Here is a 17,233-nt window from a genome sequence, read left to right on the forward strand (position 1 = left end):
GAGGTTAGGTACATTTGTGTAGAACGCATTCGCGACAGCACCAGCGTGATACTGTTGATGGCGGTCTTCCAGTGCTTGGTGCTTCCCGGCATGGAGCAACACATTAACACATTTTCTCTATTAACTCCATTCATAGAGTGATTTCTTGCCTACACTAGTTAGTGAATCTGAAACAACTTAACCTTCAAACATAGGTATCAGTAGCTGTTCTCCGCAGAATGTATCACAATAATTTCTAATAATTTCCTTTACAGCGTCTCAACAAACTTCTCCATCCGAAGTCCGCCGTAAGACTTATCTTCGGTGGTGGATTGCATCAGTTAGAAGTAGCAGAAAATATATCTGTATGGCTGTGTTTCTTCGTTTTGACAACAATTTAATTCATATGGATATGAAGACTGTATCCTCTACAGTTAGCCATTACTGAAGAAAATATTTACTTATTTAACGGAAAAATCGTAACGCACTTCAGAGAGAAAAAAAAAATGGTGTACAGAATGGACAGTGTGTAATAGCACGAAAATGTAAAGTTTCTGTTCTTCAGTGAAGAGGATGTCTTAGTAACACCTAGAACTTCGGTGCCCTGCGTGGTCGATATAATTATGAATAAAAGATCATCTACGGAAATGGTATTTCAGGAGCCAGCCGTTATCGACAGTGGCCTTGATAGTAATAGCTTGTCGTTTCATAGTTAACACGACGAATTTGAATTGTGCACAATTCTTCGAATTCATGACTACTATTTACAACAGCCTGAACTTATGGAATTCTTAAAAGGTCACGAAACAGAGAAGAGACACTACCGAACCGGAATACATGTCACTCAGAAGAGTATTGCCAAATCTAACGCGATCGTAAACATTGCTCAATAATTGTTCGGAGAATTCTTCATTTACAATCAGTGAAACCGGTTTTAAGACAGTCAACTGGATTTTCTACTTGGCGTTTCCTTTCCAAAATTAATTTTCGCTTTACAAAGGCTTGTACCCGTATATGATACTTCCAGGCAGGAGAAAACTGTATGTCTGGAACTGCATTTTGCTTTCATTTTTTTCTTTTCTTCAAGACAATCAATTGCTTTCTGGTAGATTATCAAGTACAATAGTTCCAGTAAACGTAAATACTTGCTTGTTCATAAAAGCGTTAGAATTTCTTGATAGAAGAAAACACGTTTAATTCTGTTAAATAGATGCAAAAATCTAAACACATTCTTCTTAAAATAACTGGATCTTCATAAAACGAACTTTTCTTCGCTTGCGTTCTCTAAAAAGAAAAAAAAGGAATTAAATAATAGAGTACAATGAATTCTGTATTAAATTATCATATTCACTGGAGAAAAAAAAATGAAATAGTTACATATAAATTGTTCCTTGTTTTCGATCCTTAATATGTTGCTGAATTGACGTGAGTTAGATAGGTATGAAACCACTTACTTAAAGTAATTTAGACAGAACAGAAAGCAGATATAAAATACACAGCGAACATGGTCCAGAGACTCTGGTAAAATTCATAACACAAACGTCATACACTGAAGTAGTTAGTAGGCGGTTTTTTTTCCTTGTTCAGTGCTTTTAGTAACTCAATTTCTATCTAGCTTCAAATTTATCGCAGTGTTAACCCATTCATTGTCTATGAAATATTATTTTTACCATGCTGCCAATATTTGTCTTACGATCTTCACAGATCTCACGTCGAATATGAAATTTCTATTTCTCATCTGAATCGGATCCTATTTCATTCTTCCCTTAGGAATTCATACACATTTGTTTTGAGACTCAATGAAATGTATATGCATTTTGAGTCACTGCAGGCCAGAAAATCGTGGATATTATTCTTCATTTTTCGGCATATTTCACTTAAAATTTCCCAAATGCATTGTTGCAAATTCGAAGTTTGTTATATTTTGTTAATCTAAAAAGTAAATTCTAAAGAAAGCTTTTCTTTCCTATTAAGCTTTCTTGCACTGTTTTACATACCATCTGACTTAGGTTTTCAATATCCACTCAGCCATAATTTTTCCTATTACAATCAATGGTGGCTCTAAATTTAGAAAGTCTGTACGCTGCTAAATTGTCTCAGGACCTTAGCACACATTTCCACAACTTGTCAGCCACTATGTCTGTCTTTTTTCAAAATAATTATGGAGCGAGCAATTTACAAACATGTAACATACTCGAGGTTCCTGAATGAGTGTTTAGTAACATTTGCTTTGTGAGACACCAACCAATTTATTTGAAGCTGCCACATAAACACATGAAAACATTTCCCCTGCTGAACATGGACTCAGTTATGTAACTGGCATATATTCCTCAATTCTTAATTTGTTCTGTATCGCCTTTAAGTTTAGTTTGATCATTTTGCTGCTCCCACCGTTACGATAAATGAACTGCAGTTAGACTACCTATGCAAGCATACACGTGGCTAGCCACGGTGGACTGATAGCACAACCTGTTGTTAGGTACAGCAGGCTCAGTGGGTCCCATGAAACTTTTCAGGCTTGCAGAAACACAAGTTGGCTTGGTTTAATCACGGTGCGTCAGTTACATGTGCTCTCGTATCCTCGTTGCGACAGGTTGAGTTCTTTCAGTGATGGGGGACAGAGGTAGGGACAGGCAGGCTGGAAGGACAAACCTCACACCTCACACACCTCTGGTGTACACTTAAACTGGAGATTGAACTTTCTTACGGTGCGCAAGCCTAAGCCAACATATGTCATCTTGGCCTCACTTATACTTTCAATAGCACGTCTAAATTTCGTAGTGTCACCCACCTCGTGGATTACATGATTTAGAATTTGCGAATATTTAAGACTCATATAAGCTACAGTAGTGAATTGTGATCGGTATACACCAACAATATCATTTAAAGAGCCCAACCTTCTCGAGAAACAAATGATTTACTATCCTCATGTGTGCTGGGCTTCACACAATCAGGATCAAACTTCACATTATCTCTTCTTCAACTCAACGCCATCTTCAGGTAACATACATTAATAAAAACAAAATGAACAGTAACTACGGCTGCCTGCAGTCCACAACATTAAACCAGCAGAATAGCTAAATACTCAACGACCAATACGGCAAACTTGTCTTGTCTTCTGCGGAGTACAGCTCAACGTCAACACTTCCGCTGCGACTAGGGTTTGAGCCAGACTGAACGACTGAACTATCCAGAGATGGCTCGTGACCTGCCTACAAAGTTATACATCCAGCAATACCTCTCTCTTACTTCTCAACTGCACGGAAGCTCTCCCTCACACCTTGAAGGACTAACTCTTTTGTAGAGAGTGCTTCTGCACTCCAGAGCATCTACAACTGGCCTGTTAATCATCCGATGTTGATACCACGGAAAATATCTAGGAACAGCGTGTGGAATGTCGCAGTTAACATACCTGCAATTCTGTAGCTGATAATGGAATACCATAAGAGACTTCGTACTCTCTCCTCTGCGATTAGAAACCTCTATAAAGATTGGAGGCAATGTGACATGGTAGTAACATGTTGTCCGCAAAGGGTGACTACCTTCTTGCCGAACGAACTAATGTTACTTGTAGAGTTTTCTGTTGTCTCTCTCACCTTTAAAATGGGGCTTGTAAACCTCGCCAGAGATCAGTTTCAGATATTCAGAATCTGAATACCCCATAAGGTGACAATTAATTCAAAACATTTCTTTACGTAAGTATTAGCTGTATTAACTAAGAAAGAACAGCATATGAAATATGTTGCGAATGCCGTAACCGAATGCAACTGTTAATTCACCTCAGACATCCACGATAGCAGAAATCCATTTCCTCGCTATGGTGGTTCATTTGTGCACATGAAAGTAAACAACTGTTTGACAGCGTGCCACTATGTTTAAGAGATGGCAACATAACAAGAAGAAACAAACAACGTTTATCAAATGTTTCAAATGGTACTTAACTTTGATACAGTTTCATGTGTGAGACTTGATGTCCTAAACCTAATGCCTGTTTGCTATAATTAAAGTGCAGCTACCCAAAGATGTTCACTGTGGGCCGTCATTATCGTATGGCAGGGAAATTTGGTAGATGTGCCAACGCGTTAATGCAGCCCCGATCTAAACTGGATAATAATTGGTTCAAATGGCTCTGAGCGCTATGGGACTCAACTGCTGTGGTCATAAGTCCCCTAGAACTTAGAACTACTTAAACCTAACTAACCTAAGGACATCACACACATCCATGCCCGAGGCAGGATTGGAACCTGCGACCGTCGCGGTCGTGCGGTTCCAGACTGTAGCGCCTTTAACCGCTCGGCTGGAAAATAATTAATTCAGTTTTCGCCACCAGGACAAATATGGAGCTGTGAATGCAAGGAAAACGTATAGAAATATTTCCGCATATAGTGGATTACGAGCGGCACATGGACAGAAAAAAGTCAAACAAGTGACAAAAGGCATAATGTTGATTTTATTATTAACCACTGCTCACACAAGTTGTTAAATATGAGCACTGGAGACAGAGACGAGCCGGCCTTTGTGACCGAGCGGTTCTAGGCGCTTCATTCAAGAACCGCGCTGCTGCTATGGTCGCAGGTTCGAATCCTGTCTCGGACATGGATGTGTGTGATGTCCTTAGGTTAGTTAGGTTAAAGTAGCTCTAAGTCTAGGGGACTGATGACCTCAGCTGTTAAGTCCCATAGTGCTTTGAGCCATTTTTTGAAGACATAGAAGAGATGCTGTACAACGTCATATTTGCGCTTGGTGACTATTATTTAAACAAGTTTTTTTCCAGCATAAATCACTTGTACATTGTCACTACCAAGTTTCAGTGCTATACGATAATTACACCTCTCACTGGACCTCTGACAGTGGCATCACTTTAATTATAACTACCCAGTACAATGATACCTAACTGTGCTGCCTCTTTGTAGTCCATGTTATTGTATCACTGTTAGTAATGTTTGCAGATTCTTTGTCACTAGTCTTAGTTCTCCGTAAACGGCGACTGCTGTGTTAGAAGGTAGTCTTATAGTACAGTACTGAACTAACTGCATGCAGTGTAGTGAACTATTTGACTGCTGCTTTGTAACTATCTGAGTGTCTATGACGCTTTTTTGTACCTGTCAACGTAATAAATCTCATGTCCACCACTAAAAGTCGTAAGATAATTAGCCCACTGTTGTCAGCGCTCCGTATTGGGTTCGCACAATATCGGCAGACGTGCGCAAAATGCTGAAGAAAGGAGCGCAGGCGTAGGTGGATATCTGAGTTTATAAGCACCATCTGGAGGCTGCTGGATGGCACTGAGAGACGCCAGGTGAGAGTTGTACCTGTGTGGTGGTAGCCTCTCCAGGTTTTTGTTGTGTATCTCTTGCTTGGTGCACAACAAAGGAAATGTGTCACGCGCAGTTATCGTACCAGCTACCAAGTACCGCATCTGAGCAGATTAGATTGCGCACACCTATGCAACTGAGGCTTTATTACGCTTCATGATATAATAACGAATCTTTTACGCATTTATGAAACACTATTATATCGCTGCTTTTTCCTCTCGGAGATGAACAGATTAATAATCGCTTTTAGCCTCATCATTTCCTTTGTGAGGCAGGCGCTGCTAATTAGTGTAGGTGTTACACGGCTCTGTGCGTGCAGAAGACTAAACGCACTACCGGTGCTGAACAAACCAGTTATTGAACAACCAACCCTTTAATAAGGACGTTAATTACAGGACGAATTGGCCACTGATTATTCAGTCGTTTCGTGACGCAATAGGGTAACGTGGAATAGTATTTCCAGATAGTTTCAAGGGATGGGTAAGGAGAGAAGCTTCCATTCAAGTTTTTAATTGGGCTGTTGTTTCAAAATCGTGCCCTAGCGTTGATAATTATTATAGTCTTATTCTGACACTTTGTTTTGTGAACTGTTCGCACTACCCTGGACTAGAATTCCACTTTTCGTTCATTGCGATGAGAGAATTTCTGAAGGTACCTACGAATATGGTCTGTACATATCCACTGTTTGTCACCATTTGCTAACCTCTCATAGCCTATAAAAATCATCGCAACGTGGCATATCGTTTAGTTAGCTCTGTCAAACACGGTACATGCAATGACGTTAAACGAGGCTGTAACAGGAAGTGTGGAACTGTTGAATTATGTGCTCTATACGTGGAAAATTGTCACACATTTCTTGCTATTGTAGTATATTTAATTCTCCCGAAAATTGACCGTGGCTGCCGCATTTGATTCATACTTTCCTTCTGGCTGTAGGAAAAGTTAAAAATTTTCAGTAAACAGGTTGCTATATTCTGGAGAAAATGGACCAAAGAATTTAATGAAAATTCTCCTTTGTCAATGAAACAGAATGCGGCGCAGTACTGGGTATATTAAGTACTGCTTTCGGCAAACCAACCTTCTGAGAAGTTGGCCTCCCAAAAACCAGACACAAAACTCTTGTTTGACATATCCGGTGTAGGGATGATGGCTACGTTCTGTCATATTTGGGTCTACTTTCCGACGAGGTCATTCTAGTATGAAGTGCTGCTCTCTTTAGATCGCACCATCTACTTATCTTCAAATTATGTTGTGTGCTTGACTAGTTAACGCCGCTATGGAATTCGTTTAATGCAGTGTTGTGAGGAAGAACTTTGGTCTCAGAAGCCAGAAGTGTGCTACTACAGTTCACTGATAGTGAAAGTCGGATTTTTTTGTAAGCGAAAGATTACATTTAATATTGGTAATAACTGTTCAATGTTGCGCTGCATGACTGTGAGCATCAAATGATTATACTAACTTGTGGCAGTATTGTTTTATGTCTGTTTATTGCTGTAATGCGTCAATGCTATTGCCAATAACTGAAAACACATGTTTTTATTGAGAAAAAATATTACTGATTTTCACGACTTCCGAATGGGCTCTTAACACTTTTCAATAAAAACAGTCCTATTCTTAGTTCATACCAGCAGCTTTTACTGTGATCTTCTAACAAAATAGCGTCACACGAAAGGCTCTCTGTCCCTCGGAAATGTTCTGAAGCTTATTTCGCATTTTTAAGGCAAGGAGAGTTGAGGTATTGTCGTCAACATCTATGACCTCGATCACAATAATGTCTAATTAAAGTTTCCTTGAAACTTCGTCGCAGATTAACACTATATTCCGGACTGGGCATCGAACCTGGAACCTTATCCTTTCGTGAGCAAGTGCTCTAGTGACTGAGCTATCCAATCACGACTCAGGACCCATCCTTACAGTTTTATTTCCGCTCTCATCTTCTCCTATCACATTTCACAGAAGTTCTCCTGAATATCTAGCAGGACTAGCACCCCAGGAAGAAAGGATATTGCAGAGAAATGGCTTGGCTTCAGCCTTTATTTCCACAATGAATTTTGATTCTGCGGTGCTTTGTGCACAGACTCGAATCACCCTAGCAGACTTCGTGCCAGATCGCGACTCGAAGCCCGGACCTTTGCCTCTTGTGAGAAAGTGCTCAAGAGTCTGTGCTATTCAAGTAAGTCTCAGTTTTATTCTTCCACAAAGTTTGAGCTCAGCACACACTCCGCAGTGGAATGAAAATTGGTAAACAACCCCCTAAGAAAGGATATTGCAGAGAAATGGCTTGGCTTCAGCCTTTATTTCCACAATGAATTTTGATTCTTCGGTGCTTTGTGCACAGACTCGAATCACCCTAGCAGACTTCGTGCCAGATCGCGACTCGAAGCCCGGACCTTTGCCTCTTGTGAGAAAGTGCTCAAGAGTCTGTGCTATTCAAGCAAGTCTCAGTTTTATTCTTCCACAAAGTTTGAGCTCAGCACACACTCCGCAATGGAATGAAAATTGGTAAACAACCCCCTATGTGTACGCCACTTCTGCCCAATATCCTTTCAAGCGCTAATCCGCCACCGTGTACAAGAGAAATTCTGTGATGTATGGAGCGTGGGAGTAGTAGTCCATGAGCAATCAAACATGTGAGGGAAGACTGTGAGTCAGGCTTTGATAGTCAGTCGCCACGGCACTGACTCGAGAAAGACAAAGTCCAGGTTACGAGTCCATATCCGGTTCACAGTTCTAAACTGCCACGTAGTTTCAGATCAACGCTCATTCCACTGCAGAGTGAACATTCATTCTACAAGCTTTCCGTTTTTATGTGTACGTTCACTGATATGCAACACTTAAGGACTAAAGTATGTTTTGCATGATGTGACACTGCCAAGCAACCTAGCTCCTTGAAACTTGGATCATTGATAGAAAGATTTGCTCCAGTATAGTAGAGAAGATAACTGACAGAAATACACAATCAGACGAACAGAAATGACACTTTTATTTAAAAAAGTAGTAATTACAATGAAGTCATTTCGATTGGTAATGGATCTAGGCATTACAAAAGTCGGTACAGGATTCTTCTTAATAGGGTGTGTGTTTATTGCAAACGGCAGTGCATGCTCTGCTACGCGCTCGCTTGCTTGCCGCAAGGTTTGTGAGAAGTTCTTTTGGTAGGGCTTTCCCCACCTCCATCATCGCTGATGACAAGGGCTGCAACACACCTCACAGGTATTCGATGGGATTTCATCCGGGAAATATGCAGGTCTGTCCATTCGCCTAATATCCTCTCGTTCCAAGATCTCCTCGATGCGGTTTCATATTGTCGTCCATTATTAATTTAAGGCCGAATGCACCCCTGAAAATACTCACATAGAAAGGAGTTCAGTGCCACAATAACGTTGAACAGTGAATGTTCGGTGGTCAGAGATTTGGACGTCAGTGCGCCAATGCAACGTTATATATTCCCAACCATAAGACCTGGACCACTAAAACGATCACATTCGACTATGTTCCTGGGTGCATCAAGTGTTGTCACCTTTCACCACACAAGGGTACGTCGAGAACCCTACTCAGACTGAATCTATTTCATTAGAAAAGAGCACAGGACCGCATTCCTCGTTGGTCCATTCCCTGTGCTTTAGTCACCACCACCATCGCCCATCGCCTATGTGCGGGTGTCAACAGATCACAGTCTATTTCTCGTCGGGCAAAAAGGTATCAACCCCATACAGTGACCGTGATATTGTGGAGCGTGAGAATCCGTGCCTTTCGGTGCTGTTCAATGTGGTTGCAACTGTACCCGCTGTTTGTCGTGCGTCCTGTCTCATTTGTTACCAAATGTAGCGAGCATCAGATGCTGTATTTGATCGGGCTCGACCACAACCTCTCCTTCGAGCAGCAGTGCCTGTGGTTCGGAGCGCCCACCGTCTGTGTGAAACAGTGCTGTGAGCAATACAAAATTCCTCGGCTACACTAATCACACTTCTTCCTACTTCCAGTTTCCGGATGACTGTCGCCGTGTGAATTCATCCAAATGTTGTCTCCGGGGCACGTTTTAATGAAGAATACCACGACAGTGCACCGTAGGTGTTCGCTGATTGGTACACATTTTCTTTTCCTGTTCCTTCAACTGCCTCTTGTTGTGGGGCCAGCCCCATCTGGCGCCAGTCAAGCTGCCGTCACGACATGTGGCAATCATCATTCTCTTGACGACCAGTGACAACATTCTTCCTCACTTTCATGCATTTACGCTAAGTAGTTATTACGTAAGTAATGCTCCCCCCCCCCTCCAAAAATTGTCGAACATGATTATGTTGGTGGTCGTAGTGTTATGATGTGGGCTGGTATAATGTTGCATGGGCATACCGACCTCCAAATCTTCGAACACAATACTCTCCGGTGGACGTTATTATGACACTGTACTCCTTTCCCATGTGGATGTTTTCAGGGGTGCGCTTGGCTCTGACTTTATTTTTGTGGATGAAAATTCCCGACCGCATCGAACAGAGTAGCTGGAGGAGCTCTTGGAAAGAGCCACAAATGATCTGGTCTGCCCGTTATCCGAACTTAAATCCTGTAGAAGAAATGTGGGATGCGGTGGATAGACTTCCTCCAGAACGCCCTCATAAACCAACTACTATCCAGCTCTCGAAACACACGTACCACAAGAACTCGTTGCCAGCTTTGTGGCCAGTATGCATGCACTGACATCGGCGGTGGTCACACATCCTATTAACAACCATGTTCACCCTTTTGTAATGCGCAGCGAAGCATCATGAATCGTGTTGACTTCAGTGAAGTAATTGCGTTTCAATAAAAGTATCATCTCTGTTCTTCTCTCTGCGTAATTCTTTCATTCACCTTCCATATTACATTGTAGCACTTCTTCCTATGTATGGTTCATGGCGCTAAACTACTTGGCAGTGACACATCACGGTAAAGTTACTTTCGTCTATAAGTTGTTCACATCAATGTATAAGGCGCAACCTCTGCGTTTAGGTAGACTCACATGCGGCTGGAACATTCTGAAAAGTTCCCCGATTTGCGTATCAGTGATTCGGGGGAAGTGACATAGTGATCGACACAATGAATGCGTACTTGCAATAGTGTGGTTCATTTTCCCCGCCGGCCACTCAAATTCATTGTTTATGGTTTCTTGAAAGTTACACCATTTTAATTCGAGAACCGTTCCTCCTGGCAATTCCCTCTACTTTATACTCTCGTGCTCCGTCTCCAGCGATCCCCTCTCTTTCCTCATTAAATGGTAGGACTTCGGTTCTGTTTCATATTCTGACGAACAGTAGTCTCAAATTCCTTTCAAACATACCTCAGTATACTATGTGTCACGCTTCGTCTTCGTTTGAGATAGGCAAAACAAGACGTGGAACATTTTTCGGCTCAAGCTGGCGTGTTCCTGTGAAAGTGAACTTTTATAAAGTAGCTCTATTCTATGAGCCAAACTGGAGTCGAATACACGTTGTAACAAACTATTTTTAAAATTATTTATATATAAAGCTTCGTGAGACCATGGATCCAAAAGTAACTTGATCATGGAAGGTGGTGGTACTTAATTTAGAGGAAAAAATTTACTACCAGTTGGTCGAAAGAAAATGGCGCTGCCAATCTGCCCAATAACTGCTACGGTACTGCAGCGCAAGTATTTCTATACAGTGTGTCCAAGGAGGAATTGTCCACATTCGGTGATGTGACAGGAACGATGATTTGGAGCAAAAGACTTCACATGGGCATATCCCCTATTCCTATTGGTTTCCGAGACAAAACACATTTTACGTCCGTTTTACTTTTTTTGTATTATTCAATGCACTGACAGATTTACACATGTAGACATGTACAACAATCAGTAAAAATTTTTACTTGCGTTTTACAATCGCTTGAAAAATACTTATCTTTACAAAATCACCTCTAAGCTTTTAACAAACTTCACCTTACAGCTGTTGATTTGTTCACATCAAATGTTCCCTTATCCCATCGTCATCGTAAAGGCAATTGTGCACTCTTGGAGGAATGTGTGTTGCCTGAGTGAGTGCATCTGCACGTTGGGCAGCAGTGTCCATGATGCGACCAAGCTGTTCTTTTCACGGACTGATCTTTCGTTTGTACACCTATGACATCATACACCGCCATAAACAAAAATAAAATAGCTTAAGATTTGACAATTTTGGTGGCCGCTTAATTGTTCTACCATGACCAATCCACTGATTAGAGTACGTGTTCGCCACCAACCCAGAAGCTAATGAACATTATGTTTCTTCAGTCTTTAAACCATTTGGAGTAGAGCATATGTGCATATGAAGTTTTTTCTTCAAATGAACGTCTGTGATGTCTTCCTTAATATTGACCATTGCTCCTGGGAAATCCTGTATGTTGTTGTGTACGGCTTTGTACATAATGGTAATAAGTAGTGGGCTACAGATTGGTGCTGCCTCTGTCGTCTTGGGGAAAGCTGGACAGGAGCAGAAATGATTAGAGAACAAATAAACACAGTAAACGGAAGATTTGAGTAACTTGTATTTCTTGTAAGTATAGGAAGACTCATTACAAATAATGCAGCAAGAATTACATTCTAGCTCTAGCAACATGGATGAATATCTTTGAACTAAGCACAAACATGGTGTCCCAGCAACGACGCTCCAAGTGCGAGTAGGCTGAGAGGATGCCACCAGCCGTTCTGTATTGCAGTAGCAGAGGGTTGGGTTGTTTGGGGGAAGAGACCAAACCGCAAGGTTCAAATGGCTCTGAGCACTATGGGACTCAACTGCTGTGGTCATAAGTCCCCTAGAACTTAGAACTACTTAAACCTAACTAACCTAAGGACATCACACACATCCATGCCCGAGGCAGGATTCGAACCTGCGACCGTAGTGGTCGTGCGGTTCCAGACTGTAGCGCCTTCAACCGCTCGGCCACTCCGGCCGGCCCAAACCGCAAGGTCGTCGGTGTCAACAGAGTAGGGAAAGAAAGGGAAGGAAGTCGGCCGTGCCCTTTGAAAGGAAACATCTCGGCATTTGCCTGGAGCGATTTAGGGAAATCACGGAAAACCTAAATCAGGATGGCCGGACGCGGGATTGAACCGTCGTCCTCCCGAATGCGAGTCCAGTGTGCTAACCACTGCGCCACCTCGCTCGGTGCAGTGGCAGAGGCGGCACTTAGTACGGAGCTGCTGGCGGCATGGCTCAGCAGGCACGTTTTATTGGGTCTGCCAGCTCATGCACGACGAATTTCGGGGTCTGAAGGAAAAATGTTCTTTTGCCAACTGTGACGTCCGTGAGGTGGTACTGATATGTGATACCGCATCCGTAACAGCAATAAAAATATGTAACTGCATGTAAACAAAAAGTTCATTTTAATTTTTTTTTAGATGATAATTCTAAGTTTGTGATAACCCCCTGTAGCATGACCAAACAGCTATTTGTCGTTATAATTGCCCGATTATTTACCAACATTGAGCTGTGCCCTTCTTGTGTGATGAATTTTAACAAAATCAGTCAGTCCAGTGGTAGTGGGGAAGGTGTTTGTTATAGAATTGTCACTGAGCTGTATTGAACTATCGTAGCTATCATCAGCACTGTATGCGACTATCTGACGGACGTGTAAGAAGGCGCTGAGGAAGTGTGCACAGAGCGGGGGCAGCATGCAGTTACAGCATCGGCTACACCCGCGTCAGCACCTGTACGTGTGACCACTGTGTGGGGGGTGGTTGCGGCAGCGAGGGGAGGAATGAACCAGACAGGTGCCTCGTTAGAGGGTGGGGGCAACGTGCCCGCGGCGCGCGTCTTTATTTTTCGGCGGCGCGCTTTATTAACGGCAGGGCGGGCAGCTGCAGCTCCAGCTCCAGCATTTGGCTCACGTCCTGCGCGCGGCGGGCTCGTTAGGCGGCGCTCGTTACGCCGCCGGCTCCGCAGTCTGCTTGCGTGGGCGTGACGGCCGCGTAGCGCGCCAGGCGCCACCGTACTGTACTGTACTGTACTGTGCTGTGGTGTGGTCTGGTGTGCTGTACCACTGCACGCAGCAGCTGAGCAGCCGCCCGTGGAGGAGCCGGCGCCGGCGCCGGCTCCGGGAGGCGAGCAGCTGTCGCTCGCTGTGATAGCTGCTTACTGTCTGCACAGCCGTCCTCCTGCGTTCCAGCTATGACTGCCGTGAGCGTAACAAAAGAACCTGTATTACCTGCGCTGTGGGGCCACCTTGACATTTGTAGTATCTTCTGAGGAATATTTTGGTCATTAAGATTAGATAACATTAGATTAATACTTGATCCATGGATCATGAACACGACCCTTCGTAATGGTGAGGAATGTACCAGTTTTCCAAAATTTCCTTACGTATCGTAATACAGCAATTTTTAAAAATAATTATGTCATTACCAAATTATATCCAAAATTACACCTATTGAGTAGAAGGCCTTGTCATTCAGAAGTTCTTTTAACATATATTTAAGTGCTGATTGGCTATCAGTCAGTCATATTTGATGCCATTTGGTAAGTAACTAAACACTTGTGTGGCAGTCTAATTCACCGATTTCTGTGCCAAAGTTAGATTTAATCCAGAATAGTGAATATCAGCCTTTGTCCTACAGCTGTAACTACGCCCATTGCTATTGCTTTTGAATTGGAATCGATTGTTCGTAACAATTTTCGTAAATATTTAGTGAAGCTACTGTGAATATGCCTAGTTCTTCAAACAATTGTCTACAAGATGATCTTGTGTGGGCTCAAGCTATTATTCTGATTACACGCTTTTATGCCATGAATACTTCTTTCCTTAACTATGAATTTCCCCAAAAAATGATGCCACATGAAAACAGAGGATGAAAATACGCGTTATAAGCCAATTTTGTGATATGTTTATAAACAAAATTTGCGTAACGCTTATAGTATAAGTAGCTGAACTCAAACGTTTCAGTAGCTCATCGTATTGTTACTTCCAGTTCAGTCTCTCATTAATGAACACACCCAAAAATTTTAATATTTTGCCTTAGTTACAGACTTCTCTGCAAACTCTAGATTTATTAATGGTGGTATGCCACTTACTGAACGAACTGTGTATACTATGTTTGATTAAAATTTAATTTGAAGAAAACTTCTGTATAATTTTTTTAAATACATTTACAGTTTCCTCAGCTAATTCTTGCTTGTTAGGTGTGGTTACTATCCTTCGATGATCAGCGACAAGAACTAGCTTTGCGTCTTCATGAATAAAGAGACGCAAGTCATCAGCATAAATTAAGAACAGTAAGGGATCCAAGACTGAACCCTATGGGACCTCATTGTTGATTAGCCCCCACCCCTCCAGTTTGAGGAATGCGCTGGTTTTTCCGCATTATGTGAACTGTTTATTTCATCCTTCTGCACTCTTCAAGTTATATATGAATTAAACCATTTGTGCACTGTTCTACTCACACCACAACTCCTAAGCTTATCTAGAAGAATTCCGTTATGTGCACAATCAAAAGCCGTTGAGAGATCACAAAAAATCCCAATGGGTGGTCATAAGTGATTCAGAGCATTTAATAATGATTGAATGCACATACAGCATTTACTGTTGAATGCAAACTGACATTTTGTTATCATTTTACTTTTACAAATATGTGAAGTTGGTCTTGAATACATTACTTTTTGAAGAATTTTGGGTAAAGCTGTCAGAATTTATATTGGGCGGTAGTTGTAGCCATCAGACGTATCCTCCTTTTTAAACAAGCCGTCAACTACATCCAGCCCTACCCCTCTCCCTCACCTCCCCCGAAAAAATTGTCTGTGTTGAATTCACCGGCCCAGGGACGACGAGATTTCTTTAAACGAGCAGACTGAATTAGCCAGGTGCCCTGCATCTGCGTACAACCTACACTAGTACATTGACAGACATTCAGCAAAGAAACCTTAAGTACGATCGACCTTACGTGGAGAAAGATATTTTACAAGCTTAGCCTTTCACGTGGAGCAGATTGCAGACTTATAGGCAACACATATCGCATAAGAACACTGTCGAGTGGTTGTGTCCTGCTGCCTCTCAAGGGCATAATCAATTATAAAAGACTGCTAGCATCGCTGGGAATGGTCAGCGAACATTTTCTCTCCAACAAAAGTTGTTCCTCATGACGGGATCAATTCTTTCGGCAAATTTTCAGCCACAGCTGCGATGTTTTTGAGTTTTAACATCCTAAGGCAACGCAAATGTGTGGGCTGGGTCGTATCTCCTTCCTAACGCGCTCGGTGGAGAATATTACCGTATGTCTCTCCATGAAATCGGAAATGTTGGACAATGTCCCGCTGGCAGTCAGGGAACGGTTAAGGTTCCAGTATGCCTGAGGCGTCATCATGCTTTGTTTTCCTCAGTTGTTAGACTGGTAGGGGTTAGCCTGTACCGTGACCTCGACATTCTTCCGATGTCACCCATATGGATTTCCTTTCGTGGGTGGAGACAAAGTATTTGGTGTACAACACACCGGTAGACACTCCACAAAAGATGGTTTCCCGTTTGGATACGGCTGCAGCTGTCGTCCATGGAAGCAGCTAGTTGTTTTGAGCATGTTAGAAACTTGTCATCACGCAGTTGCTAGCTGTGCATTAATGTAAACGGATGATATTTTCATCACCATAAAACTATGTTTCTCCCAAGGAAGTTCAAACACCGTCTCACGTGTCGCTCTCGATAAGGAATTGGTAAATAAGTAACATTTTTATTCTGACTCCTATATCCTCATAAACTGCCCGTAATTCAAAGTCGGCCTATATTTTGTGTGATAGGAGGAAGATGACAAGTTATTCCTTTCGCACAGTGGCATCGTTCACGATTGCGTTTTCAAATTAGTAAACAATACTTTGTTCAGTTCCGAAAAGAAAAGAAAATAAAAAGAAAAAAGTGTTACAACACTATGTATTTGGTATGGTTCCGACAGACAATCGTCTCTTGAAGTACAACTGCTCCAGATGCTAATTTTCGAAACACAATGCCGGATAATTGCTCTTAGAAAAAGATGCTTATCTGATGAAAGTGTTACTAACAACATAGTGCTTCAACATGCTGTTGCTTTTGTGTTTGGAATAGAGAAAGGCTTCATTTTATACAGAACAACACTGAAGTCAGTGCAGTGCAACTCACAAAACTGAGGATCTTGGTTGACAGTGATGTTGCATTGTCTTCCGGAAGCTACAGGGCATCTGCGCGATGATGTAGGTTGGTTCAAATGGCTCTGAGCACTATGGGACTTAACTGCTGTGGTCATCAGTCCCCTAGAACTACTTAAACCTAACTAACCTAAGGACATCACACACATCCATGCCCGAGGCAGGATTCGAACCTGCGACCGTAGCGGTCGCGCGGTTCCGGACTGTAGCGCCTAGAACCGCTCGGCCTGATGTAGGAAAACAAATGGATGCTTAATATCATGCTTCTTGTACCATTCGTCCGTGAGAGACTAACGCAATCTGTCGAGGCTCTTCATTCCACTGAAATGTTTCGAACACGGGAATGCCTCAACCATTGGGTTTCACCGAGTCCTGTTGACAGGTAGAATGCAGTGCCTAACGTGGTTCGTGAGGTACCAGTACCCTGTCACGTATACCGTGGTCCTCACTCCCAAACTTTTCTCCATGCTTCCAGCTCGGGCTGCTCCATCCATAACTATAAGGCGATTCTGACAGGTATGGCCGCTCACCGTTTTTTTTTTTTTTTTTTTTTTTAAGAAGCCTTTATATAGTATCGCGTGATTCTCAGCACTGGGAAGCGTGTAAGCGATGGTCCAATCGACTGTTGTTGACAGCATCCCCTAGGATGAAGAAATTGGGTCTGTGGGCTGTGGTTTATCCTGAATCGAGATATTCACGGTACTGCCACAATACGGCGGCACGTAGAAAGCTCAGCGTCTATTTGACCTCGCACTACTCTACGTCACAGTTTCTCATGAGATGGATGAGAATAAGTGTGCCGATATAGTGTGC

The 17,233-nt window shown here is 42.4% G+C and overlaps 2 protein-coding genes across 3 annotated transcripts in view; one reads left to right on the plus strand and one right to left on the minus strand.

Annotated features, from left to right (window-relative positions):
* The window catches only part of LOC126484068 (hemicentin-2-like), a 1,942,222-nt gene that overhangs the window by 139,909 nt on the left and 1,785,080 nt on the right, over positions 1-17,233 (plus strand). The gene's annotated exons all lie outside the window — the stretch shown is intronic.
* Positions 1-17,233, minus strand: part of LOC126484886 (transcription initiation factor TFIID subunit 4-like) — a 153,611-nt gene that overhangs the window by 37,582 nt on the left and 98,796 nt on the right. Inside the window, exon 2 of the mRNA XM_050108483.1 lies at positions 13,297-13,430. Coding sequence (XP_049964440.1) covers positions 13,297-13,430 — 134 coding nt within the window. The remainder of the gene's footprint in view (positions 1-13,296; positions 13,431-17,233) is intronic.

This window comes from Schistocerca serialis, chromosome 6 (genome assembly GCF_023864345.2).
Source record: "Schistocerca serialis cubense isolate TAMUIC-IGC-003099 chromosome 6, iqSchSeri2.2, whole genome shotgun sequence".
Taxonomy (NCBI): Eukaryota; Metazoa; Arthropoda; class Insecta; order Orthoptera; family Acrididae; genus Schistocerca; species Schistocerca serialis.